The 27,661-nt window shown below is 39.3% G+C and overlaps 1 protein-coding gene across 2 annotated transcripts; it reads right to left on the bottom strand.

The window, feature by feature from the left end:
- Positions 1 to 27,245, bottom strand: MYCT1 (MYC target 1). 2 transcript variants are annotated; one of them, XM_068151681.1, is made up of 2 exons: positions 26,996 to 27,245; positions 1 to 3,144 (listed from the first exon to the last, which is right to left on the bottom strand). In XM_068151681.1, the coding sequence occupies exons 1-2, from the start codon at positions 27,243 to 27,245 to the stop codon at positions 2,612 to 2,614; spliced, it is 783 nt and encodes a 260-aa protein (XP_068007782.1). In that variant the 3' UTR covers positions 1 to 2,611. The 2 variants fall into 2 exon arrangements, with proteins under 2 accessions (XP_068007782.1, XP_068007790.1); XM_068151689.1 differs by having other exon boundaries at positions 1 to 3,139; positions 26,996 to 27,146.
- Positions 27,246 to 27,661: the final 416 nt, after the last annotated feature.

Consider the following 27,661-nt stretch of genomic DNA (forward strand, 5'->3'; position numbering starts at 1 on the left):
TCTGTGCTGGACCTGGCAGAGCTACATTTCCAATTAGTGGTTTGATGGGGGTTTTGGTTTGTTTTGTGTTTTTTTTTTCTCTCTCTTTTTTTTTTGGTGTTGTGTTTTTGTTGTTTTTCTTTTGTGTTTTTGGTTTGGGTTTTTTGGTTGGTTGGTTGTATGATGCTGTATTACATCATAAGCATCACCTAATTTTATCAAGCACCTAAAGGTCAGAGATCTGGCATACATCATTTCACTTCTGAGAGGACAGTTTTAGTTTGTACCTAAGAATCAATGTTGAGATGACTCAAAAACTTCGTGGTAAATTACAAATGAACTTTAAAAATTTGATTTGGCAAGGATACTGCATGTTCAGTGTGTTACAGTATGATAATCAGTAGCTGTCTGAAGAGGTGATCAGTGGTTCTTCAGAAGGAGAAGGAATATAGAACAAGCTACTTTTGTAAATATTATGGACCTTAGGTATTATCAGACAGAGAAATGTCAAATTTTGTTTTCTATATGAAACCAGAACTTTAGCAATTGATTTTGCACATGTGGACAATGAAAGAATAATGTTTCTCTTTATGAAGAGAAGGAGTAGCTCTGCTCACTTCACGATGTGTCAGGATATCTGGAAGTTGACCAAAGCCCTGCGTAGAACTTCCTTTGTGATTCTGGGAGCACTCTTTTAATCAATGTCTCTCAGTGTAAAAATGTATTACATGCAAAATTATTGTGAAGCTTAATTAATCACCTGTGAATACTTTGAAATCTGCTGTAATGCATTTTTAAAATTTGGGTCTCCTTTCCAGAAGGGAAAAAAAAAAAAAAAAAAGATAAAAAAGGTAAACAAAGACCATTCCAAAGAACAAGTATAATCTTCTGCTTATCAAGCACGCAATGATTCTTCAAGCCTGCAGCTTGTTTTGGGGTTGATCTTGTGCAGTGAGCTTTGGTCCTAATGCAATAAAATGTGCATAAGTCCATTTAAGCATGACTCTTATGGTGATTGCCCATCTGCTTAAAGCAAACATTTGCCCAAACAATTTGTGGATTGAAAGCTAAATACTGGGAAACTAGTGGATTTAAAAACTCTAAGCATTTTTATTTGTCAGACATTCTAATTTGGAATCCTTGGAAGGGATTCTCATATGGCAAATTCTGACTTGATCTTCAGCTTTGGGGCATCTCCCTACAGAAGCAGAGGAAGGATCAAGTCCTTATTCACACTTTCAGCTATATCAGCTTGCATAATTCAAGATGATACCCTTCCCTTAAAGGATCTTTTACATGAGTCCACACATTTATGACAAACATGATCTTGAGAATATAACATCTAACTTTTATTTCACATTCTGAAGCTTCCAGAGTGCTTGCAAAACATTAATTTCAGACATCATTAAAACTAATAGACAGGTATCAGACCTACTGGTTATTCACCAAACAATCTGTGTTTTTAATATCCCTAACCCAGGGAATATAAAAGAATGTTTGATACCCATTGCAGTTTTCAGGAGAAAAAAAATACAGTACACTGAAGTTTCCCTTTCTACATTGATTACTAAATATAGTGTAATACAAGTAATAACATGCTGTGGAAACTTCTATGGTAATGTAATGTGCATTTACAGTCCAGGAGTAAAAATTTACTCATTTAGACTGATTTCACTCTCAAGGAACAAGCAGTTTTGGCCAGCTGGATACACACTATAGGCCAAATTATGTCTTTAAACAGTCCACCAAACTTAATAAGCAAAGGAAGCAGACTCAAATTCTGCTTTTTATAAGTAGGTTAGAATAGGTGGCATTACCTATTCTAGAGCTAGGACTCTGTGAGAACACTTGTGTGTGCAATGAAGTTTGCCAGACTCAAAATTTTTAAAATATATTATTTATGATTGAAATAACACAACTTTCTTTCTCTAGAGGACTCTTGTTTTGTGTTCATAGCCTGCGACCAGCCAAACGCAGTTGTGCGGTCCTATCAGCAAAAGTCCTCAATGTGCTAAAGCCCATCGTGTCTGCAGGGAAATGCTCTGTAAACTCTGTAAATGGTTGTTCTTCTAGCAATGGCATATGTGTCTCCAGAAGGGAAAATGCTGCACACTTAAAAACAAAATAATGAAAGCCAGTCAGCAAATATATGCAAAAATAATCTGCCTTTACAATAAGGAATATTTGTGGTTTACAATAAGCAATGCTTATACGCTTAGTGTAGCAATATTTGTAAAAGGGGTGATACTGGAAGATTGCAGTTCAGAGGTCAATACCACTGCTTCTTTAGGGATGCTGAGTTCATCCATCGAACGCATGCTGCCAGTCTCCAAAAGCCTGGAAACTAAGATATTAATCATTTGCCCATTCTTTGGCACTCCCAGAAGATAGACGGGGACTTGTATATGCAAGCATAAGGCAGAACAGTAAATTAGAGCCAGCAGTACAAAGGCATCTCCTGAACAGTGGGATAATGTGCTCTAACATATTGCTGCTACCTGCCTCTTGGCAATGTATGTCCCCTCCATAACAGAAGCTGGAGACTTCTCAGAGATCTTCATTGTGCACAGAAAATTGTTGAGATGACTGAGGTTGTCCTAAAATGCACGTGTTCTTGCAGCAAGGACTTAGCTCAGGAGTCTGGGAAAGCTTTTATGATGGTTTCATAGGCAGGAGGTGGGGTTTGTGTGGAGTGGCAGATGCGCAGGTTGTTGTTTGACCAGTGGAATTCAGGTCGACTTAAGCTGTTGGTGGTGCTTCCCACAAGGGTTGTGGTGGTATTTGTGGGAGTGAGGGTGATCAATTGGCTGTTCGTCTCAACAGGGAGGGGAGGACATTGCAGGAAAGGGTGGAAGGTGGATGCACGGAAGCTTGACTTCCTGGGGAAAGAATTGGCTTGCTCTAAGGAGGCTTGCCGCTGGAAGGTGAGGCTGGCCAGGCTGAGGTTGCTCCGACGTTCACAGCTGCTGTTGCGGTAAAATCCAGTCCTGCCTGTAGTGTGGCCATGGGAGGAGGGTCTGGACCAACGGCTGAAGGCTGAGGAACCACCCTGGGAAATGTGGGCACTAGCTCTGCGACGGGACAAGCAAGTGAACAAAGCCCAAATGATCCCTCCAATCACTAGTCCAACCACCATGGACACTGTGAAGGCTATTGTTATCTGTTCTGAAATACAGAAAAAAATGCACAGAAAAGTTATTTCATTAATTCTGAAGGATTTTCCTACTAGAAAAGGAATTGAGGATGACAGCTTTCTTTAAATAAGGTCAGACCCTGAACCCTTTTTATTTTATACCTGAGCTTCACAACACAAATGCAGAAGTTCCAATTGCTCTCACTACATGGTCTTTCTTTCTTCCATAATTCAACAACATCCAGAAAGTAGCTTGCATTTAATACCAGTTTCTGCACCAATGCAAGGGAAAAATCTAAGTGTTTCCCAAATCCAGTCACCCGCCTAGCTCAAGGTATGTTATGAAACTGCCAAGCATCTGTTTCTGTAGGCTGTATGAGGCTTATGCAGTCTTGTCATTCTGTTTATAGACATGCATGTTCTGTGTACATGTTTGCAAACTCTCGTTACATGAGGGATGTAACTTGAGTCATGTTCTTAATCATTTTCCATCATATTCTTAATTAAGACTTCTGTCACATTCTTAATTAAGCCAACATGAGAACAAGTTCCAGCCTTTTACTGCTGAGTAATAGATACTGTAAATCCTCATAGTAAATAATGCAAATTATTATATCCTGAATGATTATGATCAGAGATAACCATTAGTAATGCTGAATCTCTTAAATGTTTCCCATCCCCAATGCCCAATTTAAAGATGAATTAATCTAGATCTTTTCTAAATGCCTTAGCCATATAAGAGATCGGGGTGGGGGGAGGACGGGGGTTTGGAAGAACATGACTAGGTTTTTTTTCTTACATGATTTCACAGTGTGGAGGAATATGATTTTTTTTCCTTGTATATTTGTAGGAATAGAATGGTTATTTCAAAAAACTTTGCTAAGTTTTGCAACTGAGCAATAGTTATATTGCAGTTCTGAGAAGTTCAGAGATACATTTGTAACCCTTGATAAAGCCTGAAATGAATGCAAAACCTTTATAGATACACTCAAAATTCAAGAAGGGATTGAATCTCAAACGAGAAGGAACACTATGCTGAGTGTTAGTGGAGCAAAGAATGAATAATTGAAAAAAGAGTCATGGGACAGCTTGAAACATGTTTATTCTGCCTGTGATGTGTTACCACATTTGTGAAACATTTCTGTTGAAATGGATAAGGCGCTGATTAAAAAGAGAAAGATGAGCGACTTCTATAGCACACAAAAGCACAGGCCACCTAGCACTGCACCTAGCTGATCACCATAACAGAAGGTAGTAATGCCAGGACTTATAGCCAAAAAAAAAAAAAAAAAAAGGCAAAATGAGACTAGGTTCACAATTTTCTTGCAATGTGACAGCTGTTAAAGAGCTTCTGCTGAATTTGTGATGCTGCACAAACAGTTATTTCCAGAATCCAAAACAACACCACCTAGTCTGAGCTGTAGTAGTTAGCCAAAGCAGGCTCTGGAGAGGCAAAGAGAGCAAGTGGACTGAAGGACTGCTATAGAGAGCAGGTAGCACACAGTGGAGGGAGACAATAGGCGTCAGGCATGGCCAGTAAGACCAGCTGGAAGGGAGAGGTGCCCCTATATGCACCAACCAATAATTTTTCTTAAGTCAGGTCTCAGTGTCTAGCAAGGCTTAAACTTAGGGCAGGTCACTGCAGGAGAGGGAAAGTAAACATTTGTTTTCTTTCTGGCAGGGGAGATATAAATGATTAGTGGTATGATTGCACTTTAAGCATTTTTTATTATTGCCTGCCTTATCTATCTTCTTACTTTTCTCCCTTCAGTGAAAAATTGTTAGCTATGTGATTCATACTTGCAGTCAGGGAAAATTAGTTGCTTGAGCACCAGAAAGTTTAGCATAAAATTTTCACAGGTTTCTGGATGGGGATGCCAAGCAGCATTTACTTGAACTCAGTTCTTGCTGCTGTCCATTGGACACTGTCAGAGGATCAGTATATTGACTCTACATGTCCTTTGCAGGTGTGGTTCTAGACCAACACGGTCATGATTATTTGACGTCACCATAAATTTCCCACCCAAGGGTTCAGCAGACTCCAGCATAAGCAGAAACACAGCAAGACAGTCAGATGTTCCCGGCTTTGTGGTTCACATGCGTCATGCTGAGGACTTCTCCCTGCATCCCTCTAGCCATCATTTTCACCACCTGCATAATCAAATCAGCAATTCATGCTGTTAAAAGCAGATGAGGGAATTGACAAAAGTATCGAGTGCAGCTCTTCAGTCCTTCTCATGTGCTGTTCCACTGTGCTGGAGGTATAGTACAAACAATTATCCCTTTGGATAATGTCTTCATTTTCTTTGACTGCTTTGATTCTTTTTTCTTCCCCCCTCCCCCACCTCTATATATGAATACAAAAATAGAGGGTCAAATTATTCCCTGGGAAAACTCATCTTGGCTTACACTGACTTTTACAGTTGCCATATAGTATCCTGAATATTCTCATTTCCATTTGGACCTACATTTAATCCTTTTGATTCTGAATGCAGAAATGTCACTAAACCCACATTTTATTGTTGCTTTTTCCAAACTCTCTCTGACTTCAGTGGGAACTGTGGGTCACACTAATAGGCTAAACTTGCTTTCTGTTCACTCTCTGCAGAGGGTGGACTTCACTGAAATTCAATTCAGTTCTTAAAACTTCCACTGAAGAATTGTAAATCTATGCCCATTGATTTCCTCTTTAGAAAGACCAGCAATCACAGCCCTGAGGTACATTGGAGAAAATACTACCAAACAGAGAAAAAGATCAAAGGCAGAGTGGGACTTGCTGCACCTGGGATTTTGAGGGGAACAGCCAGTTTTCATAGAATTGTTTTTCTCCTTCCTAATCTAGCCAGTGCTATGGCAGAACTAGCCTTTCAGGAGAGTCGGAACAATACTGACACAAGGTGTCTCCCAAGAAGCCATTATCTTGTGGTTTCCTGGGAACTCTGCATGTCACTCTGTACTCTGCCTTTAAGGAAAAAATAAAATAATAAAAATTAATAAAAATTTGGAGACAAGGTAGGGATTTTGGTAATACCAATAACTCCTCAGGTGCTGGTACTTTAAAGGTATTCTGACCTGTATATTTGTCAGGCTGCTCACACTGCCTGCTTTATTTATGGCATAAGAGAAAAGATTCTACAGCCCACATCAGTCAGGTTTTTCCACTCTCACTTTTGATACCAGGTGAAGTGAAGGACAAAGGTGAGGTTTTTTCAACAATAAAAGACAAACTTCAGGGTTAAAAGCCAGAAATAAATGAATAAGGAAACAGCAACTAAATAGCTTAGCTACATTTCTTATCTTCAGTACTTCCAATGTCTATGCAAAAAAGGTTGGAGGTTCTGAACCCACAGTAACATGCATGACTTCTGGATGTTACCCCCCAGATCTGCACACCAAGCCAGCACATGTCTGTAAGCCCAACATATATTCAGATCAGGCAATTCTTTCTGAAGTCTCTCTATTCCCTCCTCTTTGATTTCTGCATGCAGTGTTAAGCAAGTGCAGTGCTACAGGTTTATGCAGGGGATTATGGCTTCTGCTGCACAAAGATTTTTATTGTTTGTTGCTGCTTTTATTATGGCTTTCATAACTTTCCATGAATTGTGTCTATAGAATCCACACAGGAGAAATATGGGCATGTCAATAATGACGATGATAGACCATCTGATAAGTGGTCTAGTTCCTAGTTATGGCTCTGAACCAAGATTTTCACATCCATCCTGGACATCAGTAGTGAGGCCAACCAGAAGGGGGTCATACCAATCTCTAAGTCTTCTGAGAAATGGTCTACATCCTCTACTTCCTTCTCTTGGGCTACAGCTCACCAAAAATTAGCAACACAGTTCCTACCTAGAATTTTCAGCCCCTGGATCAACAAAAGTCTTCATAAAACGGATTTGCTTTTCTAGATAGAGGACCCTGCCTGTGTCATGGTGCTTAGCAGGATCTCTGCAGGCATACTCAAGCCAATCTCTTAGTTTGTAGAATCATAGAATGGCTTAGGTTGGAAGACACCTTGGACATCATCTCCTGCAACCTCCTTGCCGTGGGCAGGGACGCCTCTCAAGTAGACTTGTCTGCTCAAGACCTCATCCAACCTGGACTTGAACACTCCAAGGGAGGAGGCATCCACAACCTCCCTGGGCAACCTATTTCAGAGTAGGGCTTTCATTTTCCTTTCATGTGTATGCACTACATCAGACAGTAGTACATTCCTCTGAATCCAAAACACATTGGCATTGAGGATTAATTTTTCCCTCTTGCCCTCTGCATTGGCTGTGATGGGCTGAAACACCTTTTTGCTCCCAGAACACAGGAAATTCTTGGAACTTGTTTCTTTCCTATAGCTTTATCATTAACCTCCTCAAATTCCCCAAGATGCAAAGTTAGGGTGAGCACAAGATCTTCCTTGCCTTATGCTTACAAATATATATATTTGTAAACTTTTTGGCTGGCCAAGTGTATGCAGGGATAGTAGTACTCTCAAAATTATGTAAGTAGCAGATTCAATATGAATATCTCAGAGCAAGAACCAGGGCAAGTAAAAACAGGAGAAAATACTGAATGCAAAGGAAAGAGAAACTGAAAAGCGTGGTTTAGTCAAACTGTACACTTGAATTTTAAATGTATCTTTGCCAATAATAACTACTAAAGCTAATAAAGAGATGGTTAGCTTTCCAAACATCTGTTCTGCTCATGCTATTGCTAAGCACAAGGAAGGAAGAAACACCCATAGTGTGACACCTACACATTTGATTTGATTTTGAGTAGATGACTTTCAAATATCACAACCTCCTTTATGCTTTAGAGCTGGGTGGGTTAGTTGTTGTTCTTTTATTACATGAGAAATAATTAAGTAGGTTTATCTTAAAGTTATGGGAAGTGGTAAGGTAGCCTGTCAGTCAAGGATGGCATTGTTCAGCATTCAAACTCAGCTTGCTATAGAGATGTTTTACTCATATCACAATAGAGAAAGATTCTGTTTATTTAATTGAATACCTGAGAGTAATGTAACCATTTTTCTTTTCTCCCACCTTTACAAAACTAGCATGAGGAACTGCATATCTGACATGCAAACTTTTCTCCCTATGGGCTCCATCAGCTTGTGTACAGAATGCACAAACTCATTGATTTCAGCTGTATTAACAATGAGAAGCATCAGAACATACCACCGTGTTGTATAGTAGAAAGAACTATTTTTATGATGTTAATAAAACTCTAGAATTATAGAATTATAAAATTATTTCCTTTAAAATTAATTCTTTCTTACATTTTTCTGAGCTCTATTTCCTTTATATAGTGTAATATTCTAGAGACTGAATCCCTAAACCAGTAAGCATTTCTTTCCCTCTATGAGCACGTTTGTGGGCACACACATTGCCTTGACCAAAAGCTGAAAAGCTGTGACAACTGGTTCAGACATGGACAAATGTATCTGAGTTTTCTGTTTCACCTTGTATTTTTTCCCTGCAATGAAAGCCCAGTGACAAAAGCTGATCTAAAAACCATACAAATCAGCACGAGATCTAATACCAGAACATAGCACAACTTAGTGTAGAGCACCAGCTAGTGTGTTAAAACATGAATTGCATTTTACACATGACAAATCTAGCAACCTGACTAGTAAGAATGATTCAAATACTGTTTGACAGGAGTCTCAGTGTCTGAGTTTTCAATCTTAGTAGCTGAAGATCAGATAGGTCCTCAGCAGATGTTCATAACACAGCCTTTTTTGTGCAAAACCAGACCAGAGCACTAGGAGTTCATAAAAGTTTGAACAAACTCATCATATCCTCCTACAGCTGTAGCAAATCATAGAATCATTTAGAATGTACAACTCTAAGTCAGGATACAGCTACTTCTCCTCATGCATTCCAGCCGGTGTGTCTGGAAAGGAAGAATAACCTGGTCCCAGACAGCTACCACTTTAGCCCAATGGAGACTTTGAAATTATTTGAAGTACTCATTTTATGCTGGTTCTACTATCTCCATGAAAACTTAGTTTAAAGCTGGGGCATGTATCAGTAGCTCTATGCTTCTGTTGTCATGCTGAGTTAAAAAAAAAATATCTTTTTTTCTGTATCTGACAAGTGTTGACATTGCAGTCTTCCCCAAATTTGTCACTAATTGTTTAGAAATACAGCCTCTCATTAATTATTAGTAGGTAGTCCATTATTCAGTTGGGTGGGAAGTAATTTGCTGTGTAATATCTACCAGCTGTGATCTTAGTCATGGCACAAGTTTAAGAAAGATCACACATGACTTGTGGGAAGTGTTGAGAGTGACAGGCTGCATGTAGCACAAGGTGGTTCAGATAGTTGTGACATCCAGAAAACAAACAAACAAGGATAGTGCCATCTAGAAAATAGAATCTGTGTTAAAAGAAGCTCAAAGACAAGCAGACGGTGAAGGGCATAGGAACTAATAAACAAAATGAGTAAGATGATTAGGCCATTGGAAATATCAGTGCTTTGCCATCAGAAACAGCTTGACTGACCATTACACAGCTTCAGGTGGAACTTGCCCTTACTGTGAGAACCCACTAAAAGCCAAGAAGCATTTACACTGAATTTTTGTCTGCCCTGTGCTAACGCAAGATTCTTTTCTGCAATAAGAGAGAGTAAGCCTCTCACTTTACCTAATAAATAAACAGTTGGTTTTATGCCCTCTGAAGATAAAAGTACTGGGTTTAAAGCAGAGTCAAAACTAAAGCAGAACTAAAAAATGTATTTCTATCTGTAAGGACAGGTACCAAGTAGGTAGATAGTCCAGGTAGGTGGACCTATTACATTTTTTAAAACCAGTATCACTCAAGAGTTATAATATAGTTAAGCCTGTCTTGAAATAAAGCTTGTAGAACAGATGACAATCCAAAGGTTCATAGTGTTATTTTGTATAGTTTCTAAGACTTTCTTCAATCAGGTAAGCAAATAGTCTCCAGAAGCATCTGAAAAAAAAATGTTAAGTAAATGGCAAGGAAAAAAAGGAGGAAGAGGGGGAAGCCATCTGTCACATTCGGCTAATTCTCTGAAATGCGGAAGGAATGTCTGTTGGAAGGTTAACATTACAAAAGAGCAATCTAGGTAGGAACAAGATTGCCCTCTGCTGGAAACTAATACTTAAACCACCGTAATTCTGGCAAAACAGGGTGTTGGACAAAGCTTGCAAGAAATATTTCAACAAAAGGCTATAGAAACCTTAATAGTATCTCAACACTCACAAAAACTCAGAATAGAATAGAATAGAATAGAATAGAATAGAATAGAATAGAATAGAATAGAATAGAATAGAATAGAATAGAATAGAATAGAATAGGATAGGATAGGATAGGACAGGACAGAACAGAACTTAACCAGGTTGAAAAAGACCCTCGAGATCATCGGGTCCAACTTATCACCCAACAATATCTAGTCAAATATTGCCAAACCCACTTAGGACTACCAATTTGCATGGGCTTTGGAAGGAAGGTAAACTGAGGCATAGTAAAATTGTTCAGAAGCTTAGTGGAGTAAAGCTTGTACAGTTTTGTGTCTGTGCAAATATCCATGCTGCTGAAGATGCATGAGGCTACATTTGTCCTTAACTTTGCATTTTCACCATCTGCAGTGACATCCAGAATGATTTCTGTGCACCAGAGTACATTTGCTTTATTTTATCACAATTATTTATACGATAATTCATGGTGATAAAAAGCCAGATGAGTAGAATATGCCATCTCAATACCCTACAAACTACCTCAGAGTTGCTGATGTTAATTAAATATTACTGGCAGTTGATTTTTACTGGAATTAGAAATAAAGAGTAAATGTGATAATCAGAAGGAATCATCTAGAATAGAGATAACAGCCTGCCTTTGGCATAACTATATAGAACAAAGCAAAGATTCCTTTAAGCACAGATAGATAGAAATCTGTTACCAGAGGGTTTTGTTATGATTCCTAATGCATTACAAAGACAGTAATATAATTTTGATCTTTTCCTCACGTGCAGCAAACAATCCTCTGGCACGGCATTCTTACCAGCCTCACAAAACCAGAGCACAAGCCTAAGCTATATGGCCTCTGCATGATCCTGAATTGAACAGTGAATCACAGCTTGCCACAGTATAATATAGCATTAAGGTTATAACTTAATAGTAAGATTATTTTACAGAGCCTGAGAATAAAGTTATTTCCTGTATAAACAGAGTGACTAGAGCAAAAGCTTGAAATTAAGTAGGGTTTCCTAAAATTCTTAAAATTTTGGAGCAAATACCAAAGTATGTATGCTATATTTAATAAAACTGAAGATATCCAGAGTTGGAATAAAGCACAAGGTTTTCAGGTTAGAATCACAGAATCATAGAATCAGTCAGGGTTGGAAGGGACCACAAGGATCATCTAGATCCAAACCCCCTGCCATGGGCAGGGACACCTCACACTGGATCAGGTTGGCCAGAGCCTCATCCAGCCTGGTCCTAAACGCCTCCAGGGATGGGGCCTCCACCGCCTCCCTGGACAACCCATTCCAGGGCTTCACCACTCTCATGGTGAAGAACTTCTTCCTCACGCCCAGTCTGGTTACTGGGAAGGCTGTAGGCTAAAGAGTAAGTTGAAATCATTTCAGTCCCACCACAGTACTTCTGTGATCTAAGAGCCTGCCCAACCCTTACACAACTTCAGGTGGAATTTGTCCTTACTGTGAGAACCCACTAAAAGCCAAGCAGCATTTATACTGAAATTCTAGGGTTTATCCATTTATAAAATAGAATATTTTTAAAGAAAGACAACTCAGAGTGACAGGCACACTCTGAGTACCTTGAGGAACTGGTAGACTACAAATAAAGACCACATTCCAGCCTACCCAGTTCCTCCTATAAACAGTGGTTCTCAATGCAGTGCTTTTCCAAAGCACTTCAGCCTCTGGGTCTCAAGTGTCTCTTTCTGTCACCCAGGAGGCAAGACCTTGTTTCTGCCCCTTGACCTTAGCTGTACAATCTCCTTCTCCCCCAGAAACTTACTCGGCTGCTCCTAGGAGAGGAGTAACCCCCCCTTCCCAGTTCCATCTCTTGTGCTCTTTATTTTAAATGTACATCATGTACTAATATGGACAAAACAAATGCAACAGATGCATACAACAGAGTCTTGACAGAAGACGAAGGAAGTCTGCTGCAGCCCAAAACTGTCTCCTCACTCAGAAGTACACTGTCTCTGAAATACTGCCACAGCGTATTGGGCTGCCAAGTCTAACTTGTGTATTGCTTGTTGATAAAGTCATCAGTAGTCATCACTGGAAATAGTCATCACTATAAATGTTCTATTTATAGGCTCATTAATTCTTCAGATGGCTAAAACTAGGGTGACTACTAAAACTTCCTCAAGTGAAAATTAACAAAGTTGTACAAAGTTGAAGAATGAGACAAAGAGAAGCTGTTGTTGAATGCTGAATAACAATACAAAATATCCAATAAAAAAGTATTCAGGAGCAGATTAAATCTGATCTCCCTCCTTTTTTTTTTTTTTTTTTTCCCCTTCTCTGCAGTAGTACCTGAGATACATCCAGTAATGCAAAAAAAAAACCTCCTGCTACATTTATTTTCCTTTGGGGAACAGGTAAAATAGTGAACATTTTGAGAATACCAAAGTATGTTCATACGTAGTAGTACTGTACTCATCAGTTAGATATCTGCATTTCAGAAATTTCATTTTTCTTTCTCCCAGTACTTCCTGTGTGACAATTTCAGAGATTTCTCTTACACCAAATATGTCTATGTGTATCAATTTCAGTGGGGAATAGGAGACCTAATTAAGTAGTACTTACAAGTATCTGTGCAATCATAAGATAATAAATGCTGGTATAACTTCTAAGTGAGGTAATGAATGGAGTGTTAGTCAGCTTTTGGTGATCCAGGCTGGAGACTCAATGTAAAGTGGGACACAAGTCAGTGGTATCTGGGAGGCTGTGTTTGCATCAGGCTGATGCAGGTCCTGCTTGCACTCCTCAATCAATACAGGCATTAGTGGTCTCCTTCATTTCTATATTGCCTGCAAAACTTACTTTCTACAGAAGCCATGTGTTTACTTGATTGCCTTATCCTCCCATTAACCTGGATAACTGAGAGGCAGCATTAGTATAATGTAATTGTTTTTAAGCAAAGGGTTTAAAATTAACAGATGCCAGTTAAATGGTCAAATATGTCATAAGTGTGTGCTAAATGCCTGCATAGTGAATTCAAAAGTCAGAAACACAATTTATCTTCCTCTGAAAATAAGACATCAGAGAAGCAGAGGCCTCTGCTGAGAAGCAGAAACTGCTCTGGTTTTTTGCTTCTGCCCAAAGAAGTTTTTTGCATTGCATTGAAACAAATTTTTCTCCCTCAATTATTTTGCTAAAAATTTCCATGACATTATTTCATATATCTCTGTATTGTTGATGCAGTTTTGACTGAGATTATTTAACAGATAAACCTTAAGTTGTTGTCTTATTCTGACTATATGAAAATCAAACTCATATATGTCTCTTTTCCATCTCTTCAAGTATAAGGGGAATAAGTTATGGTAGGACAATTATTTAGAATTGCATGGTGCAAACTTAAATACTATACAATAGATTTAAAAATATGAATAAGTAGGTTTTATTATCTTGCATAGGAAGTGAAGCTTCTGCCTTGAAATCAGAAAAAAAGCTTTCTTTATTGTGGCAATTTTAGGCTATGCCTTTAAATTTTTTCCCCCACAGATCTTGAACAGAAAGTAGTAGAATGTAAATAAATCACTATTGGGAGTAAAAAGGAAAATAATGATAGTTCTAAACAATCCTATTGTGGTATCTACCATTGCTTAGCCTGGAGAAGAGAGACTCAGGGGTGACCTTATTGCTCTCTACAACTACCTGAAGGGGGGTTGTAGACAGGCAGAGGTTGGTCTCTTCTCCCAGGCAACCAGCACAGAACAAGAGGACACAGTCTCAGGCTGCACCAGGGCAGGTTCAGGCTGGAGGTTAGGAGGAAGTTTTACACAGAGAGAATGATTGCCCATTGGAATGGGCTGCCCACGGAGGTGGTGGAGTCACCATCACTGGAGGTGTTCAGGAGGAGACTTGATAGGGTTCTTGGTTGCATGGTTTAGTTGGTTGGGTGGTGTTGTATGATAGGTTGGACACAATGATCTTGAAGGTCTCTTCCAACCTGGTCTATTCTATTCTATTCTATTCTATTCTATTCTATTCTATTCTATTCTATTCTATTCTATTCTATTCTATTCTATAAGATTTATTTTGGAAAACAATCTTTCTCCTTTTTCACTTCTTCACTCTGGAAGAGTCTAACTCACTTCTGCTTGATCTTGGCTGCACTGCTTTGTTATGATTGGTGTTAACAACTTCTCCACTATTTTCTCTTGTCCCTTTTTGTGTACAGGGGGTAGGGAAGGAGGCAGGGAAGGGAGAAGCTATTGCAGCTCCCCTGGTCTTTGGCCAGGGGGGTTCTTAGGCTGTTTATTAATTGTACATACCTGTAAATGTTGTAAATACTGTATATTTTGTACATATTCATTGCATTCCATTGTAGATTGTAGTTTTGATTGTAAATGCAGCTTCATTTGCTTCCAAATGAGGCGGTCTGGCAGATTTAATGGTGGCAGGAATTTTTCAGCCCACCACACTTTATAAACTGTTATTGATAGATTTTTGTTATGTATTTTTTTTCTCCCAGAAAAAAAAAAAAAAAAGGGATAGGATTATGAAATTAAGATGATATTACCAAGACATGAGGGTCAGTTGTGAGGTTTGATTTTAAATTGTGCTTTTCTTTTGTGATTGTGGACATTTCATTTCCATCTCCATGCTTCAGATTAACCTGTATAAGAGAGAGAGCGCACCACTCACAGGCACTCATTTGTCTTACAATGATTTTTTACTCCTGGTTATATGAATTGCAATGGTAAACAGGAAGTTGTGAATAAATACAGAGCATTTTCCTTCAAGTGGTTTTGCCAGAAGAACTGAAGCAGAGCAATTGCACCCAATGTGCTAACTCCTCTGAACCTGAATACAGCTGAGCATGCAACTATAGGTTGTTTGTCTTGGGAAGAAAGCACAGCACTAAGCATCTTTTATTAAGGAAAATCTTTAAATGCCAATGCATTCACTAGTGTGCTGCTTGGAAGAAGAAATATACTTAATTTCCTAAATACAAAATTTCTGTGTTTGGTGGATGAATAAAGAATGATGCTTTTTGCCAACTCATGTGACAAGAAGAAGCACCACACACTCAGGTGTAATTGCCAAAATGTGTTTGCACTGTATGTTTGATTAATATTTAAATAATACTCTAAATAAACTTTGACTCTTCTTTCTACTACCTCAGATCTATGTCCTACCTGCTAAAGGTGGCTAAGTATTTGATATATCAATGGCTGGGAGTGGGAGGAGGAGGAAGAAAGCAGGAAAGAAGCAGTAATTAGGGTGCAGCAAAATACAGCCTAAGGATGGCAGAGTCACTTAAAAAGAATAATTTATATACAGGGAAGCAATCATGCTCTGAATAGACAGCATGGAAGAGTAAAGCTGGTCTCTTCGTGACATAGTTTGCTGCTTTCATCTAGCTACAGTGACACTCTTTTCTTCAGGCCTGCCAGAATAAGAGTGCCCTAGTATCTACTCTTACCTCTCTGACAGGCCTGTACATAAGTTGGATTTACATGCTACCTTCCTAAATGTAAGATCCTACTATTGATATATTCCCTTTTGTTTCAGTAACGGAAGTGCTAACTTGCACATGCTTGTAAAATATTTCTCTTAACCAACAGCAGACTAAGTATAATCATATTAAGTCTGGAATAGTTCAATAGCTCTATCATAGTTCTTAGTGTTCCCCTTAATCTCCCTGGCTAGATTCAATTCGAACTCTGCTTTGGCTTTCCTAACCAGGACTCTTGCTGCTTGGGCAGCTTCCTTATATACCCCCTGTTCTACCTGTCCTTCCCTCCACTGCCTGTAGAGTTTCTTTTTAAGTAATAGTGTGTCCAGTAGCTCCTTGCTCATCCAGGCAGGCCTCCTAGCATTCTTACCTGCTTTTTTCTTTGTTGGTATACAGAGCTCCTGGACACAGAGGAGGTGGTCCTTGAATACTGACCAGCTGTCCTGGGTCCCTCTTCCCTCCAGGTCTTTGTCCCATGACACTTTGGCTAGCAGATCCCTGAAGTGATCAAAGTCTACACACCTAAAGTCTAGGGTCGTAAGCTTGGAATACTTCCTCCTGATTGCCCTGAGGATATTAAATTCAACTGTTTCATGGTCACTGCAGCCAAGGCTGTCTCTGAGCCTCACATTGCTTACCAGCCCTTCCCTGTTAGTGAGAACAAGGTGCAGCATAGCACCTTTTCTTGTTGGTTCCTCTACCATTTGGAGGAGGAAGTTGTCTTCTATGCAGTCCAGGAACTGCATAGGAGGAGTGCCTCATCTGCTTGGTTCTGCCACTTGAGGGCACAGCAGATGATTTATCTGGTAAATTGTCATGTGGGATTCATATAAAACCATAGTATTCTAGCAGCTGATGCAAAACATTGCCTCCTCAGCATCAGGCTAAAACACAGATCTATCTCCTGGAGAAATCAACGTGGGCAGATTGTGTAGATGTGACATATGACCTCCTATCCCTGATGGAGCACAGAAGAAGTGATATTGTCCTACAGCAATTTGGTACCAGCATAGTAGCACTAGAAGGTGGAATGCAGCATCTCTGCATTGCTACTTCAGGCTTTCTGTAGAAATAGCTGAAAACAATGAAGCACACAGACACAGCTGCTTCAGCAAACGTTACTGCCATAAGAAATCCAGCTGCAAAGCTGCATACAAATTAGCTCATCTTAAACACTGCTGAGGGGAAACAGAGACATGGTGTATCCTGAAGTGGAGAGGAGGAAGCTGAGCAATGCCTTCCTTCTTGGTTACATCACAAGTCATAGATGTATTTCTGGTTTGGTATAGAACTTGTCCTGATTTGAGCTAGAACAGAATTAACTCTGTTCAGTGATTTTAATTTTCAGCTCAGTCTCTTCTAAGTGAATGAACTTTCTGAAATTAACAGCATATTTTTTGCAGACAGTGTCTTCTTCTAGAAGTGATAATGCTTGCTTACAGTTCCTACCAAGGATTAGTATGCAGAAGGGCTCTTGATTACTTGATCCCATAGAAACCAAGGTCACTGGTAATTCTTGTGTACCATGTTGGGGGTGCAGAGAGCAAAAGACATCACCTGCAGACAGGCTAGGTAATCCTAAACTGACCAACAAGATATTCCGTTCCATATAAGTCATATATGGTATAAAGCTGAGGGATCACAAGGGTTAAATAAACTCTCCTCGCTAGCCAGCACCCAGAGAGGCCTCTGTCTGTTCTTCCATTCTTCTGCCTTCAATCCAAATCTGTGCGCTCTTGAATTCAGTTCCAGAATCCAGTCTGAGTCCAGTCTGGGGACTTTCCTAGTGCCTGCCTTAGCTCTCTTCTCTTCCCCACTGGGAAGGGAGAGGAGTAAATAGAGAGCATCAGCCATTTATCTAATGAGCAGCATAGCCCTAACCCTTAACAGGCTATTTCTGGAAGACTTTAGAGAAGGAGCCTGGGACCCCGAATGTTACAGAGGAATAAGGTTCACTGCTCTCATGCTGCCAGTGAAGGGCTAATGTTCAAACACAGTTGTTGCCATTTCTAATGTCTCACCATCACATGCTCTCTTTTCCTTCAGTTAAACCCACACCCTTGTTGCCATTAGAACTATTTACATGAAAGCTGTGTTCTGTTTGAGTCACTGGCCCAGGCTGTTCTGCTGCTGGCTTGTGACATATCCCAAATCAGCTCACACTCCAGTCAGAGGAGATGGAAACAGGAAGTTCCAGTGACCTTGACCATACAGTACAATAACCCCCTTCATTGTAGAGATCTTAACAGGTTCAGGCAGAGAAAAGGTGATAGGTGTGAGTAGGTGTGGGTCTCCTTTGCCCCAGCAGTCTTCTATCTACTGTGATCTCTATTAAAGATATATGGAAAATTTGAACTAACTTCTGATTTCTTGAGCACTGGTAAAGCAATTTTGTTACATGACATTTTCTACATATCTGTTGCAGGATTTTCATATAGATCAGTACCTCATCATCTGAAGGAGATTAAAAAAAAAAAAAAAGAGAGAGAGATTGCCATTAGCTGGGCAGGGGAAGTTTCTGTTGCTACAGAAGCCATGCAGCAAAAGTTAACGTTGGGCCTTGGAGGGTGCACAAGCCTACAGTCTTCTCCAAGAGGTGAGAAAAAACAGTCTGTCTTGATTCCTATATAGATGAAGATGAGTTTAAATGGTGTGGCCATTTTTCCTGTTTGGGTTTTTTTTTGTTTGTTTGTTGTTTTTTTTTCCCTCTGTGTGCTGTGTTCTCAGGGTCAGTCTGAGGTCCCAGTGTGGGATGTTCATAACAGAAAAACCAAAACTGGTCCTTGTCCTAAAAGTCCTGCTGAACTACATAAGATATCCACAGCCTTGGTTTCTGCAAATTCACCATGCAGATATATTGCACTTATTCTTCATCAGTATGAAAAAAAACCCAAGCTACTCAATCAAGTGAGTCTTTGGTTAAGTAACCTGGAAATATGGCTTCACTAATAAATGTGTGGGTAGCAGGAAGGAGAACTTGTAGGTACCCTAGATTTAACGCTGGTAATAAGGGAAATATTTCAAGGATATATCATTACTGTAAAGATCTCACTCACTTTTATAGTGCTGTTTAAATGTATATTTTATATCCACGTCGTACATCTGCTCCACAGATCCATGTACATGTCAGTGTGTTTACAGGAAGCCACTAAGTCAGGCATGCTTGTTGATTCATTATCTGAATTGGGGAACTCTGCAGCCCCAAGAACATGGTCTGTCCATACCAAACTGACACAGAGTATAAGCATACTCTATTTCTTTCTGCACTATAGCCTATATTATGCACTCTCGACACACACAACTAGACTTTAGGAGTGCAGATATTTTGCACATATTTTAGCATAATAATGTTCTGATTAGTCCATCTGATTAGTATCTTCTGCACTAAAAAACTAGAATAAAGGCTACATTTTTTTCCCCCAGTTTTCCTAGCCTCTTCATGCAGTGAATTCTGAGTTTTCCAATTAAACCTGGAAATTCACCCCTACTTCCTATTTATTATTTCACGCATTATAGCATTTTTATATTGAGTTGTTGCAATTCACATGCCACAAAATTTGCTAGAACCAATTGGTGAAGTCATTTCAATCATATGCTCTTTCAAAACTATTTTTTTACCATAAGTAGATATACTTGGATGTGTGTAGTGTGGTGGGTTAAAATTTCCCCCCCAACATTAACATTGCCAGACCAACTCAGTTAGAAGCAAATGAAAGCTGTATTTACAAACAAGAACTACAATCTACAATGGAATGCAATGAACCCATATTCAGCAAATATACAGTATTTACAATATTATACAGATATTTACAATTAGCAAACAACATGAAACCCCCCCTAGTCAAAGAGACCAGGGAAACTGTTCCACTGCCCTATTAGACTTAACTAAACAACACATCCAAGGTCAGCTGAAAAGCAGGTTAATCTCTCCTGAGCGAAGCAAGCAGAGAAGAGATCAGAAAAGAGGAAAAACTGTTTTGGTACAGGTAATCTTATAGCAGATATTCCTCCAGTGAATTTGTTTAGAATAATCTTTAGTTTTCCTTTTTACACCCAATAGTGATTTATTTATATTTTTCTACTTTTCTGCTCAAAACCTGTAACTAAATTTTAAAGGCATAATCTAAAACAACCACACTGTAAAATGGGAATTAAAGACAAGCTGCTTTTTGTCATTAGAAATCTTAAGTGTATGGAAAAGTAGCTTTGGAGATATATAGCTTTTGGGTCTTTTAAAGGCTCCAGTTTGAATAAGTAAAAGAGAAAATATTAGTCAGAAGATGGAAGGTTAGGAAAATAAAGAACTAGCAGGACTCTAGAAAATCTATAATAACAATCCTGGAAGTATGAGGCATTTATTTGATTGGAAAAGATAGGTGGGGAGCTGGAATTAGGGTTTGTTCACATACAGTTGGTTTCTCATTAATTTCATCATGACCAGGACAGAAGTCTGCTCAATTATTTGAGTCCTTTTACATCACCCAGCAGGAGGTAAAGTCCTGAATTGCAGGTCCTGACTAATGGATCAGTATCCCAGACTCTGAAATTCAAGTGTTAAGCAAACAGACTTGTTAAAGTAGTGCATTACAAAGAACTCCAGAAAGTCTGAACAGGCAAGCTGTCATTGCAGACAAGTAGCTAGTGTATGTTAGATGGGAAGACTCAAATTTTATGGCAAGACTGCATTTTATATACATGTGGTGTCTGTGACACTGCGGGGGGTATTTGTATAGGCTCCTGGCCAAAGAACTCAGATATGTTCTTTCAGGTAAGTTTGACTTCAGCAAATATGGATCATCCCTCCTCTGATAACATTTGCTGGGACCATACTGCTTCTTTCCCTCTCACTCACCATGCATTGATGAATTTGGCTTCCTTTTAATTTTTGTTCCTATTAAGTAACTTAATCTATTGGTTTTATATTGTTTTAACTAAATGTAAAAAGGAAAACAATATTCAAGAAATCACTAGAATACAATTTTAATGCATTGTCCCTTGTAGTACTATGAATGGAGGACTTCTTACTTAGTCATGAAAAAAAGAGGGTGGTCTTCTGGGTGATGGCACTATTCATATTTGTACACTAAATGGCTGTATCCAGGGTGATTTCAAAACAAAGAAGTTCACTTTTTCACATCCTATTTCCAAAGTTTTGCAGGCAACAGTGATCTAACCCAAAGACTCAGCAAAAAGAGATTGTGTCTCCTGTGGAGATATTTATTTCTTGTGCTATGAGATCCTTATGATGTCTGAGAACTTGTTGAAGGAAAGAAGTCAGAGAGTTATGGTCAATGGGACAGAATCTAGTTGGAGGCCTGTAACTGGTGGAGTCCCTCAGGTGTCCCTCTGATGCTGTTCAAAATATTCATTAATGGCCTGGATGAGGGAACAGAGAGCACTGTCAGCAAGTTTTCTGATGACACCAAGCTGGGTGGAGTGGCTGACACACCAGAAGGTTGTGCTGCCATTCAGCGGGACTTGGACAGGCTGGAGAGCTAGACAGGGAGAAATCTAACAAAGTTTAACAAGGGCAAGTGTAGAGTCTTGCACCTAGGAAAGAACAACCCAATGTACCAGTATAGGTTGGGGACTGACCTGCTGTAGAGCAGTGAAGGGGAAAAGGACCTGGGTGTCCTGGTGGATGGAAGGAAGGTTGACCATGAGCCAGCAATATACTCTTGCAACTAAGAAGGCCAGTGCCATCCTGGGGTGTATTAGGAGTGTGGTCAGTAGGTCAAGAGAGGTCCTCTTCCCTCTCTACACTTGAATGTGTTCAGAGAAGGACAACGAGGCTAGTGAGAGGCCTTGAGCACAAGCCCTATGAGGAGAGGCTGAGGGAGCTGCGATTGTTTAGCCTGGAGAAGAGGAGGCTCAGGGGAGACCTCATTGCTGTCTACAACTATCTGAAGGGGGATTGTAGCCAGGAGGGAGTTGGTCTCTTCTCTCAGGCAACCAGCGACAGAATGAGAGGACACAGTCTCAAGCTGCACCAGAGGAGGTTTAGGCTTGAGGTGAGGAGAAAATTCTTCACAGAGAGAGTTGTTCACCATTGGCGTGGGCTGCCCAAGGAGGTGGTGGAGTCACCATCCCTGGAGGGGTTTAAGAGGGGATTGGACGTGGCACTTGGTGCCATGGTCTAGTCATGAGGTCTGTGGTGACAGGTTGGACTTGATGATATTTGAGGTCTCTTCCAACCTTGGTGATACTGTGATATTCTGCCCTGGTAAGGCCACATCTTTAATATTGTGTCCTGGGCCCCTCAGTTCGAGAAGGACAGGGAACTGCTTGAGGGAGTCCAGCACAGAGCCATGAAAATGATTAAGGGGATGGAACATCTTACTTACAAGGAGTGACTGAAGGAACTGAGGCTCTTTAGTTTGGATAGGAGGAGACTAAGGAGTGACCTCATTCATGTTTATAGATATGTAAAGAGTGAGTGCCAAGAGGATGGATGGATTCTGGTACTTCTTAGTGATGCCCAATGACAGGACAAGGGGCAATAAGTGGAAGTTGAGGCATAGGAAGTTCCATGGAAATGCAAGGAAGAATTATTTCACTGTGAGGGTGACAGAACACAGGAACAGGCTGCCCAGGGGGGTTGTGGAGTCTCCCTCTCTGGAGATATTCAAGACCCGCCTGGATGAGTTCCTGTGTGACCTGGTACAGGTGATCCTATTTTGGCAGAGGGGTTGGACTAGATGAACTCTTGAGGTCCCTTCCAGCCCTGACATTTGTGATTCTGTGATATGCTGCCAAGTATTGCACTTTTTAAACCATTGGGGTCTTCCAAAACACATAGAAGTGGCAGAAAAGAAATCAACTGCAAGAAAAATCCCAGGTGTGGTGGATTTGATCACCTTGATCAATTCTGGATGATTGTGATGAATTAAAATGCCAGGAAGAATATACATGCTAGGGTGAAAATTTGAAAATGGAGGAAAGGGAATGAAAGAGAAGAAAAGTAGCAATTCAGGAAATATCTCCTTGAGGTACTAACACTGTATGTGAATCCAAGGCTCTAATTTTGTTTTGCTTTCCTTCTACTTTGTTGTGTGTCACACTTTCACTTCCTCCTATCTTTCATCAAAGGAATTGCATCTTCAGCTTAATGAACTCCTCTGCTGTTTGTGATGCCCAAACTACCAATATAGACTCTCTGGGGTACTCTTGTTTATGACAATCTTTTCCAGCCATCAAACTAGGAAGAGCAGTAGCCTGTTAGAAACTACCATTAACATATCTGCTGTCAAGTGCTGCAGAGCTGACTTCAAGTTGTAACCTTTGTGTGTCCACATCTCTAGCAGGACAGCCAAGGCATCTCCTAGAGTCTTTATTTGCACTGCTAACGCTAGACTGGAAGAGTGCAAAGTGTGTGAAAGGAGCAAAGGGAATGGGGAGAGGCTATCCAGTGTAAATGTAACAGAGTCATCAGAGTGGAAGCCAACAGGCTTAACCTAGTCACCAGACAGGTGGCAAATGCTTCTTTTCTCACTTGCAAAGAACTGGACTGGACTTGCTGCTTGTTCTTTCTACTCTCTCATGGCCACCACCCATGAAGAATCCCAGAAGAGAAATCAAGTCCCATGCCTGTTTAGGTTGGACTTTCCCATGTTTGACAGCTGTGTTACTATTCACCAGTAACACGATAGCACAACAGTGTCAGACTTTAAAATATGCTTACCCCTAATGACCACCATTTTCAGCAAAGTAGATAGTCTGACTTGTCAAGAATACAGACAAATTTTATTGAGGAGAAGACTAGTGGGTTGAGGGAGAGACAATGCAACATTCTACATTATCTCTAAAACCATAAGTACATTTGTAGCTTTTAAAGCCAAGTGACAATGTTCAAAGTATTAGTGCCAGTGAGTTCACGATATTAAAATACTGGAAGCCAGCTGATACATGGCATTGTTTCCACACACTGGACAAACAACACCCTGGATTCTGATTCACAAAACATGCCAATGTTTTTAAGGTGTTAAGGTGTAATGCTACATTTTTAAATAGATACTTGAGTAAAATTAGAGTGAAGGACAGCCTAAGTATGTGTGGTGATTTATGTTGATTAATATCTGCTTAAACATTTTTGTTCTGCTGCTGTCATATTGATCACATCTACTATTTAAATTAAATTTCCTGGTCTGAAAGCATATTACCATCTGCACTGCAGAAATAGTATTATCTTGAACCCATTTTTTGTATTTAATTGTGCATAACTGAAAATGCATTTAGGAATTACAAGAAGTGTACTCAGTTAAAATGGAAACATCTTTTATCCTACTGTTGACTTACAAATCAAAATTAACTCAATAAGGACTATATTAAAACAGTAAAAAATTAGATTAGCAGTTGACAGATGTGTACCAAACTCTGGATTTCTCATTCACTTATTGCCAAAACTTCTCTTGAAGCTGTCCACAGTCCCATGTGATATCAACAGCAGTGAAGTTCAGCAGAGGCTGACTTTAAGTGCTTTTTTTTTTAAACCCTCTGTTAAAGCACTATATTACAGGGTCCCACTGAAAAGTAAGATGACCAGAGGTTACATGACTTTAGAGAAGCTGACACCTGAAAGAGATGGGATCCTGCATCCTTACAGTAGCTCAGACAACTTGTCTGAAACAGGCATAATGTCTACAATGACTCTGAACAACATCTGTAGCAGGGAACAACTCTAGCAAAGTGAGAATCAGAATCCTGATTTTTGTGCTTGTGACACTTTACACCAGGAATATTTGATGACAGAGACAGAATCTCTACTGTGAAATTCATCATTTTAAACCAGGAGTTTAATATTCCCTTTTCACTTGTTTTCCAGCCAAACTATTGTTTTACTTCTGCTTTACTCTGTTGCATAATTTAGCATTTCAAAAATACCTCAGAATGATGACAGTGAAGGCCAGATTCAAAAGAAATCCTGTAAAGTCTGCAGCTAAGCATGTTATTGACTTTCCAGGCTGAAAAGATGGTTTATAAAATTGTAAGAGATTAAACATCATTATGTATAGCTGTTTTAACTATATTTACAGCATTTTTATTTTCCTCATAATGTTAGTCCCTCCTAGCAAACCTTTGCACACATGTTGAAGTTTACACTTTGATTGAATCCATGGGAGCTGCTGAGAAGTAGTCACACATACCTGCAAAAGGATCTACATCTTGGTAATGTATTCATATGCACAGCACTACATGGTAGGAGGCTTAGAAAAACAGTAAACACCCTATAAGCTATGTCCTGAAAAATCCCATTTTTAAGTACTACACTGGCATTTAATAAAGAACTCAATTCTATTTATATCTATTATGCGTAGTTTTATTTTTACCTCAGGTCATGTATCTCCAAGGATGTCAGAAAACACACTTCTATCATTTTAAGTGAAGTTTCCTCACACTGGACTTGTATTAGTCATTGTCTTCTGCCACAGACTGCATAATGTTCACCCCCCCCCCCCGCAGTCTACACACCATATACCTACAGAAAAGGAAGAGGAAATGTGATTAACTCTTCTAAAAGGAGAACCTACAAGACTTCTTTCCTTCCCAGGACCATAAAAGCTCCTCACAAAACCCCAAGCTGTGAAGCTCATCTCCTGTCACATGGGAGATGATCGGTACTGGGTATAGTATCAGTCCCTAGCAAAGCAGGTGGAAAATCTCACGTAAGGAGATGCTGGCTCTCTCATCAAGACAGCTCATGCATGTCCTTTCTGTACCTTCAATGGAATTAAGTAGCAGGCACATGCTTTAGACTGTAGAATTGAAATGTTCACTTCTTGCCCACAGTCTGAACAGTATGGTTGATGAATTCTTAGAGTTTCATGTAACTTTGCTGTTTCTTGTGCATGTTTCTATGACTGTGAAGCAATAATTTGCCTCAGTATAAAGGCACGTCTGAAGTAACAAGGGACAGCATCTTTTACATAAGGATTCTTAAAGTACATGTTATTTTTATTCTGAAAGAGACATTTTAGAATTGCATGAGGTTCCACTCTACAAAAATGTAGACAGTTATTTTCCAGAGTCCAGCAAACCACCTCCACACAACAAGAGACTCTGAAACAGCAATAGAAGTAATCTTTTTCTCAGTTAATCTGCAAGTATTTGTCAAATACATCAGTGTCATTACCCTACTCTTTAGCCCAAGACACAAAAATGAAGTGCGTTCCTCATGGTCTCCCAGTAGGAAAATAGATGTATCACTTCAAGAAATATGGATGGCATTCAACAGATTTCTTGTGTTATGAAAATGAAGGAACTTCTTTAAATCTTCTTGCATAGTTATTTTCCACTCTTTCCCTAGGGCACTTCTTTGCAATGGAAGTCCTGTTTTGTTAATGTGTATCATTACATTTATTGTATATTATTTTTCAGTTTTAAATATAGCACAAATTCTTGGAGGGGTCATTGCTCATTTGTAGTAATATAATACACCAAAAAAACCCACAAAAACATACAGTTCACTTTAATGCTAAATGCTAACACATGTTAATATTAAACATAGCAAAAGATAGACTTCTTTTTTTTTTTGAGAGAAATGTTCTCCACAGCTGTTGCACAGAATCCTTTAGCATCAGGCCACTGATTCTAATTACCTTGAATGAATGTCAGTATAACAAATACTTTCACCTCACAATCTGTGTTTCAGTTAATGAACCATTCCCAGGTTTAGGTAAAAGAAATGGATAATAATCAAAATACACATTGAGGAAATAAATAAAGAAAACCTGATTATGTGGCACTACAACAAATGACAAGTATTTTTTTTTTCATTCTGGAGGAGTAAGAGTTTATTCAAAAGATTGTAGCACATTCATTTCTTCCTATCACTTTTTCATCAGAAGATGAAGCAGATCATGTCTGCTGTGTAGGTACACCCATTAAACAGTTGAGAATGTCTACTTGATCTGAAACATACTAAAGTCAATAGACACCTTTTCAACTGACTTCAGTAATGAATTTTGCCAAACAATCAATTCTGCCCTGGCAGTTCCCACTGTCTTCATTAGTTTAAAACCTTAATAAAAGTTTAACAAAGAAACATTTGGAAAACAATCTTTTGTACTGCAAGAAATACAAAATCTGTTCATTATGTTTTGCTTCCAGCATGAGGTCTGAAAGTATCTAGATGTATTTTTAAAGGAAATTGCCAGCAAATCTCAGCCTCTACTTTAACAATACTCTAGAAAAAGAAACAAAATCCTTACCCCAAAACTTTGGTGGCCATGTGATTGGAGAGTAAGTACTGTTTCTATCCATAACATCCAAATAATAAATATAGAGTGGTATATCCACAGAGGAGCAATAGGTTTCTGAACGTTTGAGATTTAGCAGTAGAAGTAATGCTTTTGTGCTGCCAGAGAAATGTGCTGTTTGCCTGAAAGGAAATGGATGTATCACGTTTCCTGCTTGTGGACTCAAATTAGCAAGTGCTTGCCTTATCTTGGAACACCACATGGTTCCCGAGACGGGGAAACAGTTTCCTTCTTGTCATTTCCTCAGCCAGAGCAAACTGACGCAGAACAATACCAAATCTCCTCCTTCCCTGAAACTTTTTGAACCCCAAAATGTCAAGAGATAGAGATGAAAATTTCTTTCTCTTTCCTTTAATGATTTGATGTGTTGAAGGCCTTCCTTAAATGTTCAAAACCACTTGTTTTCAGTGGGAATTTTCAGTAAGGAAGAAGTTTGTATATTAATCTAGGTATTAAGATTGTTAAGTATTCACCATTGTTCCTTGGCTAGTTTGAGGAACTAGCTGGGCCTGAGAGTGTAACTGTAGGCATTAATATTTTATTGAGCATACTTCAAATTTCCTTTGCCAATTCTTTTCCTTTCCACACCCCACTCTAAAATATGAGTTCCCTGGAACA

This window comes from Melanerpes formicivorus, unplaced genomic scaffold (assembly GCF_026170545.1).
Source record: "Melanerpes formicivorus ecotype bairdi unplaced genomic scaffold, bMelFor1.0.p_v2 SCAF_2, whole genome shotgun sequence".
In the NCBI taxonomy this organism is placed as follows: Eukaryota; Metazoa; Chordata; class Aves; order Piciformes; family Picidae; genus Melanerpes; species Melanerpes formicivorus.